Raw genomic sequence first — 22,642 nt, forward strand, 5'->3', positions numbered from 1 at the left:
AAAACAAAACAAAACAAAACAAAAAACCCAACCCTTTTCAGGTTAAGAAAATTAAATAATAGACCACATACATGATGCCTGTATATCTTTAGTTATGAATGTTTGCATATTTATTTTCTAATTAATACCTAGAATTAGCTTTCCAATAAATTAACAGTTTTAATTCCTATAATGCTGACTTTATTTGCTCACCAAGTCACTGTTGAGCACCTTCTTCATGCCAGGTGCTGTGCCAAACACTGGCCTTTTAGAAATGAGGTTCCTGTCCTAAGAGAGCATGTCTAAGGGAGGAGATGTGACTGAGATTCATGGAACCTTGGAATAAAGAGGAGAAACATTTAAATATACTGGCATTTCAAGAAATGCTTCCCATAGGAGGCTGTACCAACATTCTGTCTTTGAATGAGATGGGTAAAGAAAGGCAATGCCTTGGAGAAAGGCTTCCATTGTCAAATACTCAACACAGAGGCATGAAATTAGTATGAAATCACCTGGGAATCAGATGTTCTGGGAATAAAAGGTTTGCATGGGAGAATAATGGATGAGGCTTCTAGACTATGAGGGAGGAGTTAGATCCAGAGATCCACTTAAATCCCTCTTTGATAATTTTTTTTCCTCTTTGATAATTAGAATATCTTATTCTCATTCTTTTTAAATAAACTGTATGGCTATGGCTCTTCATTCTGTTTTAATGGAGAAACTGACCTATACTTTTTTGACTTCCAATTAAATACCTAATTTTTCTTCTAACATCTTAGGAAAAGTGGAAACAGGTGAGGATAGTATTGACTATGCAAGAATTGGCAATAAATAGTAGGATCAAGGACAGTAATTGGGTCATATTTCTCTGAGTCAATCTTCTGGGAAGGGTTGAAGTGGCTGCCTACATCAACCCTGTCCCTTGTCATTGGATAAGTGTTCTCTTGGGTCAGCTTCTTCTCACAGGGTGTGGTCTTCCACACCTGGGCCTTTCTTACCCATTGTAGTGTTAAAGTACAAAGGTCTGAGATTCGTGTATGGGCTTCATGGAAAAGGGGCAAAGGAAGCCTTTCAGCGTTTTTTGGTACTGGCCTTAAACTCAGCTCATAACTAGTTCAACCTCAAGTTTCCAGGATTCAGAAGGGAATAGATAAGGGTTTGAGGTAAAAGCCGTCTGACCTTTTTTTTCCTACACATATCTTTCTAGAAACCTTGTAGGAAAGGATGGCTGACAGGATGAATGTTTGTCATTCTGAGTTCTCTTACTTTTCTTTGATTTGTAGCACATATTCTTAGTGGGAGTGAGATTGTATCCAAGGGGGCAAATATTAATTCTTGGGGGACAAAAGTAATCTTATTCTTCTCATGTATAAAGCACAGATGTATTTACAGTACATTTACTGATATACAGTGTATCTGTGGTATCAAACAATGGGGAAAATTTGATGGAGAAAAATATCTAACAAGGTTCCTCAGGGGGGCAATAAAATAAAAGGAGGTTGAGAGATAGTTCTAAAATGTAATTTCTCTATTTTTTTCTTACTCTCTTTGTTAGGCAGTACATACAAAGATGGGTTAGTGACTCATAATGTCATCATTATACTAGACTGTCTTTTTTTGCTCTGCTATGCTTAGTCCATAGCTTTTATCTTCAAGTTTGCCTTGTGGCTTAAGATGGTTTCTGTAGCTCTGCTCTCATGTATAATCATCAGGGAGGAAAAAGAGGGAAGGGCAAAAGGTGTACATCAGCTAAATCAGATCTTTTTAAAGGAACTATTTCTTTTTTGTTAAAGATCTATTTATTTATTTTAGACAGATAGAGAGAGAGAGAGAGAGAGAGAGAGTGAGCAAGCATAGGTGGGGGAGGGGCAGTGGGAGAGAATCTCAAGCAGACTCCACTGAATATGGAGCCAGATGTGGGGCCCGATCCCACAACCCATGAGATCATGGCCTGAGCCGAATCCAAAACTCAATTGCTTAACCAACTGAGTGACCTAGGTGCCCTGTTAAAGTTGATGTTACTGGGACACCTGGGTGGCTCAGCGGTTGAGTGTCTGCCTTCAGCTCAGGGCGTGATCCTTGAGTCCTGGGATATAGAGTCCCACATCGGGCTCCCCACAGGGAGCCTGCTTTTCCCTCTGCCTATGTCTCTCCCTCTCTCTCTCTATGTGTCTCTCATGAATGAATAAATAAAATCTTAAAAACAAAAAAGTTGATGTTACTTAGTAACCTTTACATTTTACTGATTATATCTTAGCTATGTGGATGTCCCATTTGCAAATGAGTCAGGAAAACATAGATTTATATATGTCTATTTATCTATTAAAATTGGGCCCATTGCCATTCTTAACAAAATTGAGATTCTGTTAATGAGAAGCAGAAATGGATATCAGGCAGGCAACTAGTAGTATCTTTAGATGTACCTTCTATCATCCATTTCTGTGGCAGCTACCCAGGGCAAGGTATAGTTTGGGATTTGGAATAGAGCAAGAGTTATGTGCCACTCCTGTATGCTGGGACTCATTAATATGCTGCTTTAAAATTTTGAACAAACTGGCTTTGTGAATAAGCAAATAAAATGGATTAAATATGAAGGCTTTAGGTTCCTGAGAGTTTCCTGGTGGAGAGAACACATGGTATTTGAAACTAAAGCTGGCTTCTTCATTCAGTTTACAGATCTTGGACTCAGGCATTTTGCATTTTGAATGTTGCAGTGGAAACCATTAGTTATTGATTAGTTAGATTTCATGAAAACATTTTGCTTAGAAATTTCAAGTTTTGTGAATGAAAGTTAAATTTGTTTTGAAATTTCTTAGATGTTGGTAAAAAAATATAAACAGTGTTTCCTGCAAAAGGATTTGTAGCTATATTTTTCAAACAAAATGATGGTGGTATTTATCGAATACCTAAAATTATAGAGTAACTGATAACAGAAGCATGTGATCTTTTGCAAATCTGTAAATGCTAATATTCTTACTATGCCAAGAATTTAGGGAATAAAAGAAAACTTAGTTGGAAAATATCCAATTAAGTCTGTGGATTTTGGCATAATTACTTCTTTCAACAATTAAAGTGGCATTGTAATGGTTGGCAAAACTCCAGGATAAGGCACAGAAGTACAAAGGCATTTTAACAGCACCATTGTGTTTAGCATGCGGACTACATGACCTCAGTGCTTCTTGGGGCAGGAGGTGGACAATATTTGGCAAGGATCTGTCTGTTTCTTTGTCGTTCTCTGTCTTGCCTTCTTTACCTCTCTTCTTTCCTTTCTTTTTCTCTCTCTTAGGTTGGGTTATCATTTTAAAGGACTGTGAGGAAGTAATCCTGCAGGAATTATTTTGGAGCACATAAAATTATACTTTGAAGATAATTTTTTAGGAGGGCCTTTTCTCTTTTTAAGGAATAATTTAAAAATATATATTGGCTCTGGGAGTTTTAAAAAAATTGTTTCCTTCAAATTCTATTCTGTGTCTTTAGATAACCAATAGTATTGGCCCAACTGATATTTTGTATTTTTTGCTTTGGTGTAGACTGTTGGATCTTAAACATTCATAATAAAATGTTAACTTAAATGACTTCAAGAAATTATTGGTAGATTGAAAGTCATCTTGCCTATTCTTTTGGTACATGTAAAATGCTATTTATCTATCTACCAGTTGGGGAATTAGATAGGATAATGTTTTCCCTCCATGATATGAATATATGGGGCTACTGGAAATCTTCCTGACAGAGTAGGTAGAAAGTGTTAGAAATATTTAGTACATGGACACTAAGGGGGTACTGGGGGGAGCATAGGGGTGAGGACACAAACTATAAATAAATCAGTGTAACGAGTGTGTTGAGAGCTTAGAGGCATGCATGGGGGAGTTCAAGGAGGGCTTCTCAGAGAAGGTGATGTAGAGGTGAGTGTTGAATCAAGCAGAAGTTGGCTAGAGGGAGATGTGAGGAGAGGGCATCCCAGGAGGGGAACATGGAGTGTGCCAAGGCACTGAGCCTGAAAGTGCACATGGAGACTTTCACGAAAGACTGACTTTTTATCTGCTTTGTTTTTGACTTGGATTTCATGCTAAAGACAATGGAGAGTCACTGAGTGATTTAGAGTCTGGAAATGATGTGATGGGACTTATGTCACTGCTGAGGTTACAGTAGAGTATGCTCAATTTGGATGCAGGGAAATTAGTTGGGAGATTATTGCAGTGGTCTCTATGAGTGTTGTTGGTGCCTGGGTGGTGATTGAAATAGAGAAGAGAGCTATTTGCACTTAAGAGATATTAAGAAGGTGGAATCAGCAGGACTTGGTGATCAATTGTGAGAATGAAGACAGAAGAAAATGGGCAATGGATGATTCCCAGGTACTTGGTTTGGCTGACATGTATGGATGCTGCTGATGTGTATTATTATTGGGAATGAAGGAGGAAAAACATGTTGGGTGGATGATAATGAGTTGAATTGTAGAGCTTGAGTATGAGACATCTGGGTGGAGAAGACTAAGAGGCTAGTGTGCCTTTGGGGATGCCTCTGGCTTATAGTATTTGGCTTACCTCTTTGGAGACCTCTTCTCAATCTTTCAATTAGTTCCATTTCTTTCAGTGTTCATTAAATATTGGTATTTTCCGGAATCCATATTCATTACTCTATTCCACTCCATTCCTACTCATCTATTCTTTTGGATTTAGCTGCCTGTTACATGAATTTCTGTCAGATTATTATCTCCAGACAGGACTTTTATCCTGAGTTCTAAATGGTCAGTCTAACTGTGTACTTGTCTCCATTTGGATATTCTTCAGATATCTATCAATATATCCAAATATTTTCCCTTATCTTCTTCCCCCTTTCCTTTACAATGTAGCATAGTCTAACGGTCACATTAGCATAGAAACTAGAGTTAGGCTGTCTAGGTTTGAGTCCTCTAAGATCTGTCAGTAGCTTTGTGACTCTGAGAAAATTATGTGATCTTTCTGTATCTCAGCTTCCTCATCTGTGAATTGAGAATAACAACAGCACCTACCCGAGGATCAAATAAGAATAGTGCCTGACACATGATAAACACATATAAATAACAGCTATAACTGAATCTTCCTGTATTGCCTGTTCTGGTTAATGGTACCACTATTCAGCCAGCTAACCAATCCAGAACTGTGAGATTTATCCTGACTTCCTCTGTATCACTTCATTCCACATCAGAATGATCATTTTGTCCTGTCAAAAGTCTCCACTCTCTTATGTCTTTTTCCATCTCTACCAATACTGCTCTGAACTTAATCTTTATTATCTTCTTCCTCAGTGACCCAGACTGGCTAGTAACTAGTCTCCCTGTCTTGTCTTTCTTTTTTTCAACATTCTCTGTGCACTCCCCCAGTGATTTTTCTGAAATGCAAATATGAATACTTAAAACTCTTTAGTGCCTTTTGGTTCTTACAGGAAGAAAAAAAATACAAGTGAATGCCTCTGAGGTCTGGTCCTGCCTTCTTCTTCAGACCCTTCTACCTCATTTTGACCTTTCTTTAATATTTAGTTCCGTTATATTCTGTGTTACTATGGTCTTCCATGTCTTTGTATATCCTGATCCCTTTTGGAGTGCTTCCTACCTCATGTCTCTCTGAAATAGTTTCTGGCTGTTTCCCCAAGCAGAATAGATCATTATTCCTGATCTATGTCAATATTACACCTTGTGCGGAACTTAACCATATGCCAGTTATGTTTGTCATTTGCATGCCATTCTCTTCTAAGACTAAGCTTATCTTTGAATCATTTACAGAAATTAACTTCTTGAAGAGTGTAAGTTATGCCTCTTGTCTCCAGTCAAGGGCAGATGTTAAGCATTTATTTATTGAACAGATCATCTGGTTAATGATCATTTACATCTAAAAGATAAAATATCTCTGTATTTACCTTATTTGTTGCTAAGGGAAAAATTTCTTATAGCTTAGTTGATACAGCAAGTGTGTTCTCCTTTTTTTAGGCATCTAAAGGTCAGTCATTTCCTAGGAGACCAATAATAATGTTTCTTGTTAACTAAGTTTCTGGAAGAGCCAATAAGAAATATTATCAAGATGGTTCTTAGACCATAGGATGGGAATCGTTCTCTACTTTTTGTGCAGAAGTCAGGAAACCAAGAAAGAGCATTGACTTATTGCCTGAAGACCAGCTGTTAGAACTGTGCAGATTAATGATTCATTGAGGTGGGCGGAGAAAGAAGAAGGCATTTGAGTTGTAGCTGCTATGTAGCATTGAGAGGGAAGTACTCCTCCTGCCTTAAAATCTGTACACTACGACCATAAATGCATCAATAAGATACTCCGGCAATAGAACGAAGTTAATTAAATGATGCTGAGTCTTCAGATTACTCTTCTTATTTTTTACCTTGAAAGTTCATGCAAATGAGAAAAAAATGGAGAAAAATGGCATGCAAATTTTATATCTTTATATACATGACCATAAACAGAAATGTGTCGTTTAAATCCACAGTAATACTAAAGGCACAGTCATTTTTTCCTGCATTAATTTAGCAAGGTAGTTTTCCTATAAGATGTACATATGGGAGAACCAACCACCTATTGCATAAAAAATAACAAAATTCAAATGGATGGTTGCATGCAGTGTCTGATGAATTTTTCATGATTATTTCTATCAGGGCTTTGGCTCACTGTTAGAGGCCAATATAAGGAACTGAGCTTTTCCCAACAAATGCAGCTGGTCAACACCAAGGGGACAGTTCAGGTGGGGTCTGTGGCTCCTCATCTTTAAATTCCATTCACAAATGTTGAAATATTGTGTGTAGAGGCATTTTATTTTTATTTATTTTTGAGATGAGAGAATACTATAATATCAGGGAAAACATGTTGTGGCTCTATTATAGCAATAGTAATAGTAATACTTTTTTCTATGGTGGTTGGGTTTTTAAAAAGTTGCCATATATTGCATTTCATTTGATCCATAGGGTTGTCTCAGTATAGTAGCAAAAGAAACTAAGATTTAGAGAGAATTTTATTCAGTCAGTGATGGAGTTGGGGCTCAAAGCAAGCCTCTCTGGGTTTTATCTGAGGGCTCACCTCTTAGTTTGCACAGCAGCGGTATGCTGGGCATATGGTTTTCATGTTGCTGGATCATCAGAATAAGATGAATCTTCAGGATGCTGGGTTAGTCACTGGCTCTTCAGAAGAGAGACGTTTCTCTCTAGTGCCTTGTTGTACATGGATATTCCTGTGAAGTCAGGAGAGACTTCTAAATAGCAGGATTTGATTACCAGATTTTTTGATTTTTGGTAAGAATATATGTGTTAGAAGTAGGACTGGTGATAGCCATAGAGGGGGCCAGTAAGTATGAGTTAGTAAGAAGGGAGTTGTATACCAGAATCCATTTATTACTTTTAACATAAAGGTCTGTTTGCTTAATAAAAAAGTGTTAGATGCATCTGTGGGCTTACTTTTTAGCCGAACGCATGATAATTATTTGTTATTTAAAATGATACATTATGTTTTGCTTTAATAATATTCAAAGGGGTTGTTACTAAATCTACATTATAAATATATAGTATTAAACATCAGTTGAAACAGAAACCAGCACTACGGTATTAAATAACTAAACCTTTCTTCCTTCTTCCTTCTCCCGCTTCACCTCTTTTTATTTTTTAAGAAAATATTTTATTGATTTCATGAAATGGCATTATTCAGGCATTTAAAATGTGAGTATTTCTCTTTGGCATCGATCTCTACATCCTAAAATCTCAAAGTCCTAGTAGCTCAAACAGATTCCCTCCCATTGTTTGCTGTGGAGTTTTGTTCTGTTTTCCCTTTATCTATATTGATTTTCAAGTTAACTTGTTCCTTTTTGGTTTAGACACAGTAGATGCTCTTCTTGTTCTGACTAGTTTTAATGATTACTGAAACCATTAAAATGAACAAATATTCTTTTTTTTTTTTGAACAAATATTCTGATATAGTTCCTGAAGAGTACTAAAAGAGTTTTTAATTATATGCATTTAGATGTTTACAAAGGAGAGTATCTCTCTTTTCTGAATTCCAGTGTAGTTTATGTATCCCCTTCTTTAATGGTCTCCTCTGTGCCTGTCTTTATCTTCCTATTAGATTTCAAACTTCTGGTGTCTAATGAGTGCCAGGTGATGCCCACAGCATCACCCTAGCACTTCTTAGTTGCTCAGTGAATTTTTTTTAATGAATAAATAATATTATTTATTTCAGATGGGATTTTTTTGAACAATACAAGTCTATAATTTCACCATTATTTATTTGAGTCACAGTGACATTTCAAATGAAACTTAGTCCTTGGAATCAAGCAGTAAAGCTTTAATTTAGTTAAGAGGCTGTTCAGTATTATTTCCTCTATTAAAATTTACTCTAGCACTTGCAAAATAAATTGTTTGTAGTAGGGGAAATTTTGTTTAATTTTTTCTCTGCAACTGTATTCTAAAGGATCAGTGGAGCTAAAGGCTTGGGTTCTGCAGCATTCTCACTGTACTTTTATCATTTGTATAGGATATTTTCATTGAAATTTCATTGTGTTGAAGCTCTACCAAATTTTCTACAAAACTCATAGTATGACCCAGGCCATTATCACCCACTGAATTGTTGAGTAATGTATCCTGACTTGAAGTCAATGTTTCTCAAACCATGGTGAGCATCAGAATCCCTTGGAGCTTGTTAAGAGTACCGATACTACACCCCTTCCCTGGGCATGCCGAATCTGTAGGTTTAGGATGAATCCCAGGCATCTGTGGTTATAACACTTTATGGTGGTCCTGGAACCATTTTTGAGAAACATTGCCATTGAGTCCAATTTATTTGTTATTTTTAAAATGATGAATCTTTCAAAATTGTAAGGCATTCCAAATGCATTTAAAAGTTGTGTTATAGGTATGTTAATGAATGCACAATCAGTATTGATTTATGTGGCATTGTAGATATAATAATAAAATACTTTCTTAGCTGCAGTTTTATTGGTCTAGTGTATATTAATATGCATTTAAAACACAATCTTTATTAGTTTTAAAAACTCTTTTTTAAGAATAAACTCCCGCTTATCAGGAATGAAAACAAAATTCAAACTTCAGTGTTTGCTGTTAATTTCTACATATACAACATTTATCTAATTAATCCTACATTTTATGTATGACTTTTAATTGGGAAAAAAATTTCAGGATATTTAGAAGGCACAATCTAATATGCCTTTAATACCTCTAATAATGGTTTATGTTGACCTTGAAGCTAGACTGAGTACTGAATTTTTTAGTTACAAAAGTTTAAGGATTAATTTCTGTATCACATGTTTTTATAAATGCTGATTCTCTGAAAATACAGGTGAAGTGAAAATATAATATAATTTAAATGCAAGCTTTTATTAATTCCAGCTAAATGAATGAGTGATGTATTCTGGTGAGGTCATTATGATAATACACATGGATTAATATTCAATATAAGGAGCCTCCTTCCCCCCCATTTTTATTTTACAAAGCTTCTTTTATAAGATGGATCAGCATTCTTTAGACATGTTATGCACTAAAAGGTTGGGAATTTAGGAGAATTATATTGGAACTTGACTTATAAATTTATAATCAGAATCACATAAAATGCCTTAATCTGTTCTTTCTTTCTTTTTTCTTTTTCTTTTTCTTTTTCTTTTCTTTTCTTTTTTTTTTTTTTTGTAGGGACTTTCTCCCTCGTGGGTCGGGCATCGTAACCAGACGGCCTCTTGTGCTGCAGCTTGTTACTTCCAAAGCAGGTAATAAATGAGGATGTTTGCCACATGAGTAAGCACTTTCCCATGGTACCTGTTGCCTCCATTCCTGGGTGTTGGGTTGTAGCAAGTTTTTGTGATGTCTCTACTCTGGGTAGCAGCCTGTATTTCTCTTCAAATGCTCTTTTCTTCATTATCATTTTAATTCCTTTGATTACAGTAAAGGGAAAATCTATTTGCATATAGATTTTTAAACACCTACAATTTTTTATTCTAAGAAAATAGTATTGTCTCATTGTAATCCATCTATATAATTTTACAATACAGCTTAACTACTAATACCCTTCCAGTTTGCTTCCTTCTTGTATGTGTATGTGTGTTTGGGAATATATTTTTAAGTAATAAGTCAATATCCATCTAATATCTGTATGCAGATGTACAATGTATGTGTGCCTATATCTACATCTAATGTGCTATGCTTGCCCCTCTCTTTAACATCATAATTTGATAGGCAAATAAGCTTGGTTTTCATTCTAAGTTCTTAGTAACTAGTGATGTTAGATTTTTTGTGTGCTTATTTGATGTTTATATTTTTTAATGAATTGGCTATTTTTATCTTTCCCTATTTCTTTTTGAAGAAATTTTTATATTTTTATAAAAATTTTTATATTTTTATTATTTTTATATTTTATAATTTTTTATATGGTGTAAGGAAGGGTCCAACTTTTTTTTTTACATATGAATATCCAGTTTGTTGCCCATGATTTGTATGGTTTTGGTACCCTTGTCAAAATCAGTTGGTCATAAATATATGTGTTTATTCTATTCAACTGACCTATGTGTCTATATTTGTGTCGGTATTGTATTGTTTTAATTACCCTTGCTTTGTAGTAAGTTTTGAAATTGGGAAATGTGAGTCCTATTTTGCATTTTTCAAAATCATTTTGGCTATCCTGAGTCCCTTGAAATTCTGTATGCATCTTAAAATCACCTTGTTTTAGCCTAGCAATGCAAGGTTGGTTTGACACCTAAAAATGAATTAATGTAATGTATTATATCAATACAATTAAAAAGAAATCACATGATCATCTCAACAGACTCAGAAAAAGCATTTGAAAAAAAAAATACAATATCCCACCATTACAAAAACACTCAATGAAACAGGAATAGAAGGGAATTTTCTCAACCTGATAAAGGGCACAGACCAAAACCCACAGCTACCTTCTTCATACTTCATGGTGAAAGACTGCATGCTTCCTTTTAAGATCAGGAACAAGACAAGATGTCTACTCTTGCCTCTTCGGTTCAATATTGAGCTAGAGGTTCTAGGTAGGGCAGTTGGGCAAGAGAAAGAAATAAAAGGTATCCATATTGGAAAGGAAGGGGTAAAATAGTCTCTATTTATTTTATTTATTTATCTTAAAGATGTTATTTATTTATTATGAGAGACACAGAGATAGAGGCAGAGACATAGGCTAAGGGAGAAGCAGGCTCCCTGTGGGGAGCCCGATGTGGGACTCAATCCCAGGACCCCAGGATCATGACCTGAGTCAAAGGCAGATGCTCAACCACTGAGCCACCACCCAGGTGCCCCAAATAATCTCTATTTATAGATGATATTATAAAGTAAGTAGAAATTCCTAAGGAATCCACCAAAAAACCATTATAATAAATGAGTTCAGCAAGGTTGCAGAATACAAGATCAATATACAGAAATCAATTGTATTTTATATACTAGCCACACACAATAAAAAAATGAAATTAAAATGATTTAATTTATAATAGCATAAAAAATAAGATACTAATTAGGAATAAATTTAACAAACGAAGTGTGAAACTTGTACTCTCAAAACTATGAAACATTGTTGAAAGAAATGAAATAATATCTAAATAATTGGAAAAATATCTTATGATTTATATTCTGTTTATAAAAGTTTTGATGAATTGAAATTTTACCCTTTATGTTTGGGAAATCTGTACATGTATCTTTAACAAAAAGTAAATACTTAGCCCATTTTTCTCTCTTTTCATATTTAAATTTTTTTAACATTTAGTTCTTTATTTGAAATTTATTTTTATGTATGCTGATATTTTTATGTATTTTTATTTCCTAGTTTCCTTTATATCCTATTGCATTCCTACTGCAATCTATTTTTAGATATCTTTTACGTTTTATTGTGCCAATAATAGTGTTTTACTTTAAAAGATTATTTGTTTGAGAGAGAAAGGGAGGGGGTGGTGGTGGAGAAGCAGATGGAAAGAGTCTTAAGCAGACTCTGTGCTGAATGTGGAACCCAATGTGGGGCTCGATCTCATGACCCTGAGATCATGACCTGAGCTGAAACCAAGAGTCCGATGCTTAACTGACTATGCCACCCAGGTGCTCCCACAGTGGGTTTACAGTTTACTTAAAATCCAGCTGTCATGTCTATAGTTCTGCCATTGCTTTTTATTTTTTTTTAAAGATTTTATTTATTTATTCATGAAACACAGAGAGAGAGAGAGAGAGAAACAGACAGACAGAAAGAGAGAGAGAGAGAGAGACAGGCAGAGGGAGAAGCAGGCTTCATGCAGGGAGCCTGACTTGGGATTTGATCCCGGGTCTCCAGAATCACACCCTGGGCTGAAGGCAGTGCTAACTGCTGAGCCACTGGGGCTGCCCCCATTGCTTATTTTTTATTTAGAGGTTCTTTTCTATTTGTGTGGCAATATTTAGGATAATTTTGTAAAGACAAAGTTATTGCCATTAAAATTATTTTAAACCCATAAATTCATAGAGAGTAATTGATATTTTTAAAATATTCATTATTTTTTTCCAATCCTGGGATCATGCTATATCCTTTCATTTGCTCAAATATTCTCTGTATTCATTAGTAAAATGCTTGGTGATTTTTATATAGTATCTGTGTGTTTCTAGTTAAGGTATTCATATTTATTTATTTGTTTTTTGTTCTTGTGGTTTGAATAGGATTTTTTTTTCATTATATTTTCTTATTTCTTATTTCAGGTGTATGTTCATGCTGCTTATTTTTACTTTTAATTTTTATTTTTTTTTATTTTTTTATTTTTTTTAAAATTTTTATTTATTTATGATAGTCACAGAGAGAGAGAGAGAGAGGCAGAGACACAGGCGGAGGGAGAAGCAGGCTCCATGCACCGGGAGCCTGATGTGGGATTCGATCCCGGGTCTCCAGGATGGCGCCCTGGGCCGAAGGCAGGCGCCAAACCGCTGCGCCACCCAGGGATCCCTACTTTTAATTTTTAAATTAACTGTATTAATCTACATTTTACATTAAATATTTTTAATTGATTCTCTGGAGTATTTTAGTTATATGGTGATTTCATCTGCATTTCTTAATAGTTTTCAATAAATACTTATCCTGAAAATACTGAGATGACTGAGAAAAAAATTGCACTGGGGATTTTTGGGTGAGTACTGACGTGGGAAAAATTCTATTACATGGTGAGCTTTATTGAGAAGGTACATTATATGCTTTTTCCTTATATCCTTTTGTCAGCAGTCTCCCAATCTTGTCACTTCTAAACCCCTGACCATTTTTTCATTAATTAGTGAGAATCATACTTCATAAGTCACCTCTCTTTTCATGCAAAGTAGACCAGAAAATCTTCCCTCAGGGAAACTTACTGTTTTCATAATCATTCATGAACCCCCAAAAGGGTTTTTTTTATATTATAGCACTCTAGGTGATGCCAGCTGATAACAATGCTTTTTTTCCCCCACTCCAAGTATACTGTTCATAGGGCAATCCCATGTATGACTATAGGCTTGGGTTGATGAAGAGTTAACAAAATGGCTGAATGAAGCAAGCTGGGATATTATGTCACTGCTCAGGTAATTTACTTGTGCCTTTAGATCCTAATTGAGATCAGTTCTACAAATACTACTTTCTCTTGATAGATTCATTTACTCTTCTAGTGCTTATTGAGTGATTCCTGTGTATTAGGCAAATAACCCTGGCAACATGGAGCTTACATTCTAGTTGGGGAGAAAACAATCACTACCAAAAACCAAACCAAATCAAAGTAAGACAAACCCCCCAACCCTCAAACCATAGAATGTTAGATAATAAAGAAAGTAAGCATTCAATCCATGCTGCTATTTGTGTAGGCAAAGGGAAGTTAGAAGATTCTAAGATGGGAGCTACTTGTGTGTTGGAAGTTTAACAAGGATGCCAGCAGGGCTGGAATGGAGAGAGGAGGAATAGTAGAAGGTGAGGTAAGGAGAGACGTGTTGCTGGAACAATTGCGTGGGTAGGATCTTGTGAGCTAGGTACCTTGAAAGGAAGTATGATAGTAGGATTAAGACCTTACAGTAAGTGGCCCTGAGTGTAAGAGAAGGAAACTGGAGTGGTTTGGGGATTGGATCGTGGGTTAGGGTAATTTCTTTACTGGTGAGGAGGCTGAAGAATGAAGGGATACCTTTTCTACTGCAACCACATGAAAAGAGGAAAATGTGGGAGAAACTACTGGGAAGTCTGTGCTTTTAGTGCTAGAGAGTTGTGGGCTTCCTCATTTCATGACTTTATTTTCTCCAGGACTGAAACAAGATATTTGCTGATAATGATCATTTAATCTTCTCATTTCCATTAGTGTGCCTGTTATTTGTCTTTAATGTCTTCTTACATTGGTAGGACTTCCAGAACCATGTTTTGCTCCTAGTTTTCGTGACAATGCCTTTTGTGTTAAGTTATGCATATATTGTTTACTATTTGCTTTTCCTGGTAAAGAACCAATTTATTCCTAATTTAAAAAAAATCTATTTTTAAAGGTTTTATTTATTTATTCATGAGAGAGAGAGAGAAGCAGAGACATAGGCAGAGAGAGAAGCAGGCTCCATGCAAGCAGCCTGATGTGGGACCTGATCCTGGGACTCCAGCTTCATGCCCTTGGCTGAAGGCAGGTGCTCAACCGCTGAGCCACCCAGGTGTCCCTTAAAAATATTTTAAAACCTGTGCTTGCTTCGGCAGCACACATACTAAAAAAAATATATTTTAAAACCTAATAAGTAGATATATAATATTAATGAATGACATTTTGGCATTTATTGAGATGATCATTTAAAACTTTTTTTTGATATGTTCACCTTTACATTTGTAGATTTCTTATTTAAGCATCCTTCCATTTCTAAGATATACTTGATTTTAATAACTTATTTTACTGTACTATTAAAGTAATTTTATTAATTAATCTAGGTTATTTACATTTCTTTGTATATACATCTGTCTATCACTGTCATTATTGAATGAAATCTGTACTGGGCAGCATAAAATAAATTGAGCAACTCTCTTTCTGTCTTTTGGCTTTCTTCTACTAGCTTTTAAAATTCTTAAAAACCCAGTGATGCATTTTAATTTCTGTTTCCAATTAAGGAGGGCTGCTAGCATGGCTTTTTACAAAGGGTTATGTCTTAGATCAGTGGCTCAGCAATAGCAGCTGTGGGCAGTAAGAGAGGTAGACTTGAGGCTGTGGTTGCACTGGTCCAGAAGCATGGGATGTCAGAGCGCATAGAGTATTAAAAACCATGTGGATACTTCCTATTCTTCTTCTTCTTCTTCTTTTTTTTTTTAGAGAGAGAGGGAGCAAGTGAGTGTGAGTAGGGGTAGAGGGGGGGAGGGGGAGGGGCAGAGAGAGAGGGAGAGAGAAAATTTTTAAGTTGGCTTCATGCCCAGTATGGAGCCTGATGTGGGGCTTGATCTCATAACCCTGAGATCATTACCTGAGCTGAAATCAGGAGTTGGACACAACCTACTGAGCCACTCAGGTGCCTCCATACTTCTTGTTCTAATGCAGAGATTTTCCTGTTAAAATCCTAAGAAACTCCTTTAAAAGTATTGCTAAGCCCAGGATAATTACTATTTAGAAAATTATAATACTGAGTGGTTGCCCTTTTTTTGAGCATTAGTTATGTATCAGCATTATGCAAGAACCTTCTGAGATAGATGTTACGATTCTCATTTTAGAAAAAGAGCCCCAACAAGGTTAAGCAGTTTGTCGGAGACCTTGCTGTTGGAAGGAGTAGGGATTGTTGCTAGTATCTTTCTGAGACTGATAATATTGCATTTAAAAAATAGGAATCTCTAACTGCTTGTTTGTTTTCTTTATTTATTATTTTAAAATTTAAATTCAATGAGCTAACATATATTTTCTAAAAATTTTTTTAAAGGATTTCTTAATTTATTTGAGGGAGACTGCTGAGAGAGCATGCACAAGCAGAGGGAGTAGCAGAGACAGAGGGAGAAGCATGTTCTCCACTGAGGAGGGGGCCTTGTGGGGCTTGATTTAAGGTCATGATAGTTTGGATTTAGAAAGAGATTTCTGAAGGTTTGGCTTGAAAGGATAAGAACTGCACAAAGTGTTGATGAGGTGTTAAGTAAGGACTCATCTCAAGAGCAAGGAAGTAGGTAGAGGGTCCATGGTAAAGCAAGGGGACAGTTTTCAATGCCTGTGGGCATTTCCAGGGCTATGTTGTAACTGGCTTGTGTCAGCTGCTGAGATCCGACCATGAAACTCTCTTCTCTTTTGTATTCAGTGACATCATGGTGGTAAGCTGAAGCTGGTCATGGTGGGAATATTTACAATATGGAAATTGGCAAATGCTACAAATCAGGACTTTCTTCCTCTTAGAATGCCAGCTGTTGTTAAACATTTACCAATATGCCACAGGTTTTTCTTCTCAATACCTAGTCTCAGTGTTTACTGGTTTAATGACATGTCAAATTGAGACAAGAAATGTGTCTCAGTATAATATTTTTGATGAACTACTGAGTATACTGAAGAAATGACCTATTTGGAATTTGATATACTTCCTGAAGGATGGTGGTTTTTTAAGACATTTAAATCCGTCACTCTTTCCATTAAAAGCTACTGTTGAGAACTTATAAAAGTAAAGCATGTAGGTCATGGTTAATGATAAGTGGTTTTATCTCCTAGAGAACTTTCCTATGCTAAAATTCTTCTCTAAATGCTATTATATTGCCTCATGCTCCTTTATTTCAATGACATTAGTGTAAGAAAAAAAGATATTACAAATTAGAGCTTTCAAAATAGATAAAGTTAATTGTTCACATTACGGAAGTATTCTTTTGTGAAAGATTTTCTTGGTATTTCCTCCTTTCAAGTATGTCAAATATATTATTAGTTCATCAAAATTTGATTTACCACTCCCGTATTACATTTATTGCACAATGTAACGTGTTCGTGTTTCAAAAATTGTGTAAGACTTGTAATTTATTAGAGAATTATTATTATTCAGTGTTTGGGATCCTTGGAGTTGCTTTAAGTGACCATTTTAACAAAGATATTCAGTAACAGAAGTTAGAACACTTGTTTCTGAGGCACCAGATAACTAACAGGATAAGGCGGAGACACAGAGTTCAGGCAACAGGTCTGAGAAGCATCAGGAAGGCTTGTGAAGGTGCCAGATCACTATGTTTTAAGTGAGGGGGCTACATATTGAGGTCCATCTTCAGGGAAACTTTCAAAACATTGTGAGTCTAGGTACAACTGAGCCAAAGTATGTTTGAGGAGATTGCTTCTTACCATGAGAGTCAGGGAATAGTTAATTTTAGAGAGAAATGTCACCTTCTCACAGATGAGATATTTTAAAGAAGTTTGTAGATTACTTAGACTTTAAATCCTGATGTATGTATGTCCAATGACCAGGACTTGTTTTCTAGGTTCATAAATTAGACTGATACATACTTAGTGGAAACATTCAAGTATTTCTTGAATAACAACATTGAAAATATTTTTTTTTTCATTGAAAATATTTTAAAACTACCTATCTCATTTGTATTTAAATATCTGAGTTTAATTAAAATGGACATTTTAGAATAAGATAGACTGTTTTTGCAGAGATTAAATGTTTATTTTCTTTTCACTGTAACAAGTTACCCTCATGTTGAAACAAATATGATTCAAAAACATTCTTTCTTGACTACAGCTTTGACCTTGTTCTGCTCCAGTGCTGGTGTCCTACTGCTTTCCTTATAAAGTACAGGTTACCATATAAAGTGCAGATTCATAGTTTAAAGTCCATTGAATATAGATATTCTTAAACTTTAATGTGCATAGGATTCCTAAGGATTTCTGAGTATTACTGTCTGAAGTTTTGATTCAGTAGGTCTGGGGCAAAAGCTCAGGGAGATGCATTTTAAAGAACTTTCAAGTGCTTCCATAGCTGTTGGCCTTTGATAAACACTGAGAAGCATTCATAATAGTTTCACCTAATTCTTTTACTGTTGTTTTCTTTTTCTAGGTCTTTCCTTCTTCTTTTTAATAGCTCCTTATTTTGAGATATTACCTATTACTCTTTTAAAAATTGTCTGAATGTTTGGTCATGGGATTTTTAGACAGGTCTTAACACCGTGCTTTGAGTAATCAGCACTCATTCGGTTCTGAACTGTATTCTGCTGCTAGGGCATCTTGCTCAGACACCAGCACATTTGGCCCTGGTACTTGAAGAGCCTGAGGATATTTTCTTTCTAGTTTTGATATAATTGATGTAAAACACTGTGTAAGCTTAAGATGTATGATGTAATAATGTGATATATGTGTATCTGAGGATTTTCATAGACTGTCAGAGGTTAAGATTCTAACAACATCTACTCTTGTTGTTACATAACTGACTTACCTTCCATGCATAAATGTAGAGAGAATAAAAACATCCATGTTGAAATCTCTGTAACAGTAAGTGCATATCCCTTGGAGCTGGGGATATGCAACCCCCAAAAGTCCTAGGTAAAATAATAGTCTTATTAAATGGATAGAAATATTGAAATTATATACATGTATTAAGGTAAGACTTGAAGCTGGGGATATGCAACCCTTGGAGCTGGGAATATGCAACCCCCAAAGGTCCTAGGTAGAATAATAGTCTTATTAAATGGATAAAAATATTGAAATTATATACATGTATTAAGGTAAGACTTTGTTCAGATATTTATACTCTATTTCATGAAGAGGTCAAATGACTTTCAGGATTCTTATAAACCTTATTTTTGAGGGGAAGAGTAGTTTGTGCACTTTCATATAGACCTACTTTAAATTTGGTTTGGTTGTGTTTTTCAGGTCACTGCTCTTTTAATATTTGTATAACTCAAGAAATTTAACTTGTCTTCATTTTATGCTTGGTTATTGGGGTCCCACTGTCAATTACTGGTTATATTCATTTTTCTTCCCCCTACTTCTTTTTGCTGAGTACACTCTAAAACTGTTATTTTTGCCATTTTTCTTTTGTCCTTTTTTCTTAGCTTAAATATTGGCTCTATATTGATTAATAGAATTTCTAGTTGCACAGTTATATATCTTTAATTTACAAAATCCACAGCGATTTTTGCTCAACTCTAAAAATTTTGAGAAAAGTCAAAGAACTATTCTAAGCAAACTTGACATAAATATTTTTTTCACAGGTAGATGGCTGCCCTTTAATGCCACATTTATTTCTAGTAGGAAGGAAGTGACTAAATTACGTTTAGTCATGTTTTTCTTGAAAGCAAATGAAGAAATATATGTTTCAGTAGAATTACATTCCTGTTTGTGAGGCAAAGATGACTTTTGAGTTGCCAGTAATTTGGTTTTTAGATTTGTTTGTCTTTATTTTATTAATTGATTTATTTATTTAAAGTGGACTCCATGCCCAGTGTGGAGCCCAATGCACTGAGGGCTTGAGTTCACAACCCTATATCCAGACCTGAGCTGATATCCAGAGTCAGACACTGACTGAGCTACCCAGGCTCCCCATCTATTCTATTTTAAAAGAAGGCATTGAGGTTTATATTGACCTCAAATTTCCAAGCCAAAAATTATAGTTATCTTTTGGTCTGTCTAATGTCGTTCAGAATTATATCTGCTTAAAGAGGCTGGATGGAAGGGCGATAACAAGTTTCTTCATTTTGGGACTTCTCTTTCCTTCTATAACCCTTTGTTCTTCCAGTTTTAAAAAATATGTTGTCTGGAAATAATTGATCTTGAAGAAGACTAAAGGACAAGCTGTAAAGTTGTTAATATCTGTTTAAATCTGAGAGAGGTAGCTGTGATTTTTATTGTAAGAAAATGAATAGACTTATTTTACATCATGACTATGACTAATAATAATTATTACTTACCTACTCCTTCCTACTCTCCTGGTTTCCCCTTGGGCTTCTAACAATAGAAATTGTAGATCACAGATGTCCCCTATTATTTCCATTTGTTGGATGAGTTGTAGTAGTCTGGAAATCCTTTTCTTTGTCTTCTCCTCCTCTGTTGGTCATGCTTCCTCCTTTCTGTGAAACATTCACTTCACTGGTCACTTGACCAGCAGGACAGGATGCATCATATCATCTGTTGAATGATATGGCCTATAGATTTAAGAAATGGGTTGTTCTGTTGTCTGGACAACATAGGGTGGACCATCATTGGTCTACTCTGGTGGTTTACAAGATAGCTTTGTAGTAACCAAAGGTGTTTATTTTGCAAAGTGAGCTAAATTCACGTTAAGTACTTTTAAAGTGATTATGTTAGGTTAATGCTAACAATATCCTTCAAGCCTGGTGGAATCTCACCTCATTATTTTCCCAAAGTGTCTTTGGTAGATTTTATCTTCATGTTTTTGCATGTGTTCATCTGTTCAATTAAATAGATTTTAAATGCCTATACTGTGCCACACAACAGAGAAGTTGCCAGCATATATCCTGTACACCATGTTCCTTCAACTATCTTCCTGTTACCATTACTTTGGCTGATATTTAGAGACCTTTTGCTTCTTTTTTTTTTTAACCCTCTGCATACATAACAGAGGCTATATAGAATTGTCTCTCTCACTGAACTTCAGTTTTTATTGTTACATTATATAGGAATTTGAGGTCATACAGTACTTTTTAAGTATTAGGGCTTATAAGCACATACCTCTGTAACACATGTCAAAAGCAATTTGAGTATCCTTCAGAGGGTCTTGAATCTAAGGCATGTCAACTGTGATTTCCATTTTGAATGTCCATTTACTCTTGTGCTTTTTGTTCCTCATCAAAACTTTTTCTCAGCTTGTACATGATATATCTGACTTTTCATCAGTGTCCTATTTTAAAGTTTCATTTTTTTCTAGTTTTCTGTGTACATGTCTACCAATGTTCATATTAGGCTCACGTGGGCTTTTCCTCAACCAAGTATTAGTGCAGGTTCCAGAATAAACATCAGCATACTTTAATATGCAAGGCTATTTTGATTTACAATGTAGCTGTAATCTAGAGATGTTGTCTGAATTGTTTATTGTCTAAATTATTGCTAGCCTTTTAAGTAAATCTTTTAATTAATTTGTATTTATGCTATTGAGATTATTAAAGTTGAGTGCTCAGAAAAGGACATATGTAAGGAACACTTATTCAACAGTTTATTAAGCATATTTTTCTCCTAAAAGGTGTACAAAGATATATATAGACACACACACACACACACACACACACACACACACACAGTCTCTACATTAAAAGGATAATGTTGAGTGTGAGAATAGCCACACTTTTAATTCCTGGATAGTATAATAGCAGAGGTAAAACCATAGGAGTGATATGAAGAGATTATCAGACTGAGGAAAGCATAGGTACTGCAACTGCCAAATGAACGAGAATAACGAAGGTGAATGTTCAGAGGTTCATCCTGGAGGATACTCTGTGTGAGAAAAGTAACGTTGTGTATCAACTATACTACAATTAAAAAAAAGAATAGAAAATGTATCATATTGATTGTTAAATGAATACACTTTAATTATATCATGAAATATGTTATATTGATTTAATATAAATATATAACATAAGATTTACCATATATTAATTTTGTAATTTTTGTGTCTGTTCCTGCTGAATGACTTTTATCCTGACTATGGCTCCTATTTTCTTGCTTCTTTGCATGCCTAGTAATTTTGACTGAATATTGGCCATTGTGGTCTATGGCCATACCACCTTGAATGTGCCCAATCTCATCTGAATACTGGCCATTGTGAATTTTATGTTGTGCTGGATTTTGTTTTAATAGTTTTGGGCTTTGTTCTGGTATGCAGTAAATTAATAGGCACCAGTTCGATCTCTTTGAACTTTGCTTTTAAAATTTATTGGGATGGCTCCAGAGCAGCTTTTAGTCAAGGGCAAATTTGACCTCTTTATTGACTCTACTTGAAGTCCCAAGTCTTAGGACTTAGTTCCAGTCTGGCTTATTGGAACACCGACTATCCCAAGCCTCTTGTGAGCTCTGGACACTGTTCCTCCTACTCCATTTTTGTGGTTCTTTCTCCCAGCCTTGGTTGTTTCCTCGAATGCATTCACTAGTCTCTGGAACTTTATCTCTGTGCAGTTCCCTTTTCTTCAATACTTGAAGAATATTGCTACGCTAAATTCTACCTGCTTTGGCTTCCTTGAACTCTGAATTCTTGTCTCTTCATCTTCGGGAGACTTCTGAGATTTACATGGGTTCTGCCTTCCTGTGCTGTGACATTGACATTTTCTCTAGGCAGTGAGCTGGAGCAATTGAAGTATTCACCTTGTTGATTTCCCCTCTCTCAGGAATTTCTATCTTGAATTGCTGGCTGTTCAGTGTAGAAACACTGTTCTTTAATGTAGTGGGTCCTATTTTCTAATTTATTAAGGTGGGAGGGTATATCTGATTCCTGATACTTGATCACGGCTAGGAGTGGAGTTAAGACCCAGTTAACCTTTTACTCTGATTGTTAATGATCAACATTGAAATCACATTGGTTTTGACTGCTCATGGAAAACATTTCCAAGGTCAGTTTTGGACATTGGTTTATGGCTCTAAGGTGATGAAAAGACCTTACAGTTATACCCCCCAGATAAAGAGTTTACCTCAAACTGTTTCTTTTACATCTCTCTCCTTTTTTTTTTTTGTAATATGTCTCCCACTTATAGAAGCTACCAAAGAAATACAGAATACCGATGAGCTAGGCATTTTTTTTTTCAAG

The 22,642-nt window shown here is 35.4% G+C and overlaps 1 protein-coding gene across 8 annotated transcripts in view; it reads left to right on the forward strand.

The window, feature by feature from the left end:
• DNM3 (dynamin 3) overlaps positions 1-22,642 on the forward strand; it is a 545,518-nt gene that overhangs the window by 75,115 nt on the left and 447,761 nt on the right. For all 8 annotated transcript variants that reach the window (XM_041753175.1, XM_041753153.1, XM_041753160.1 and 5 more), the window contains exon 2: positions 9,644-9,717. In XM_041753175.1, coding sequence (XP_041609109.1) covers positions 9,644-9,717 — 74 coding nt within the window. The remainder of the gene's footprint in view (positions 1-9,643; positions 9,718-22,642) is intronic.

The sequence above is a fragment of the Vulpes lagopus genome, chromosome 1 (genome assembly GCF_018345385.1).
Source record: "Vulpes lagopus strain Blue_001 chromosome 1, ASM1834538v1, whole genome shotgun sequence".
In the NCBI taxonomy this organism is placed as follows: Eukaryota; Metazoa; Chordata; class Mammalia; order Carnivora; family Canidae; genus Vulpes; species Vulpes lagopus.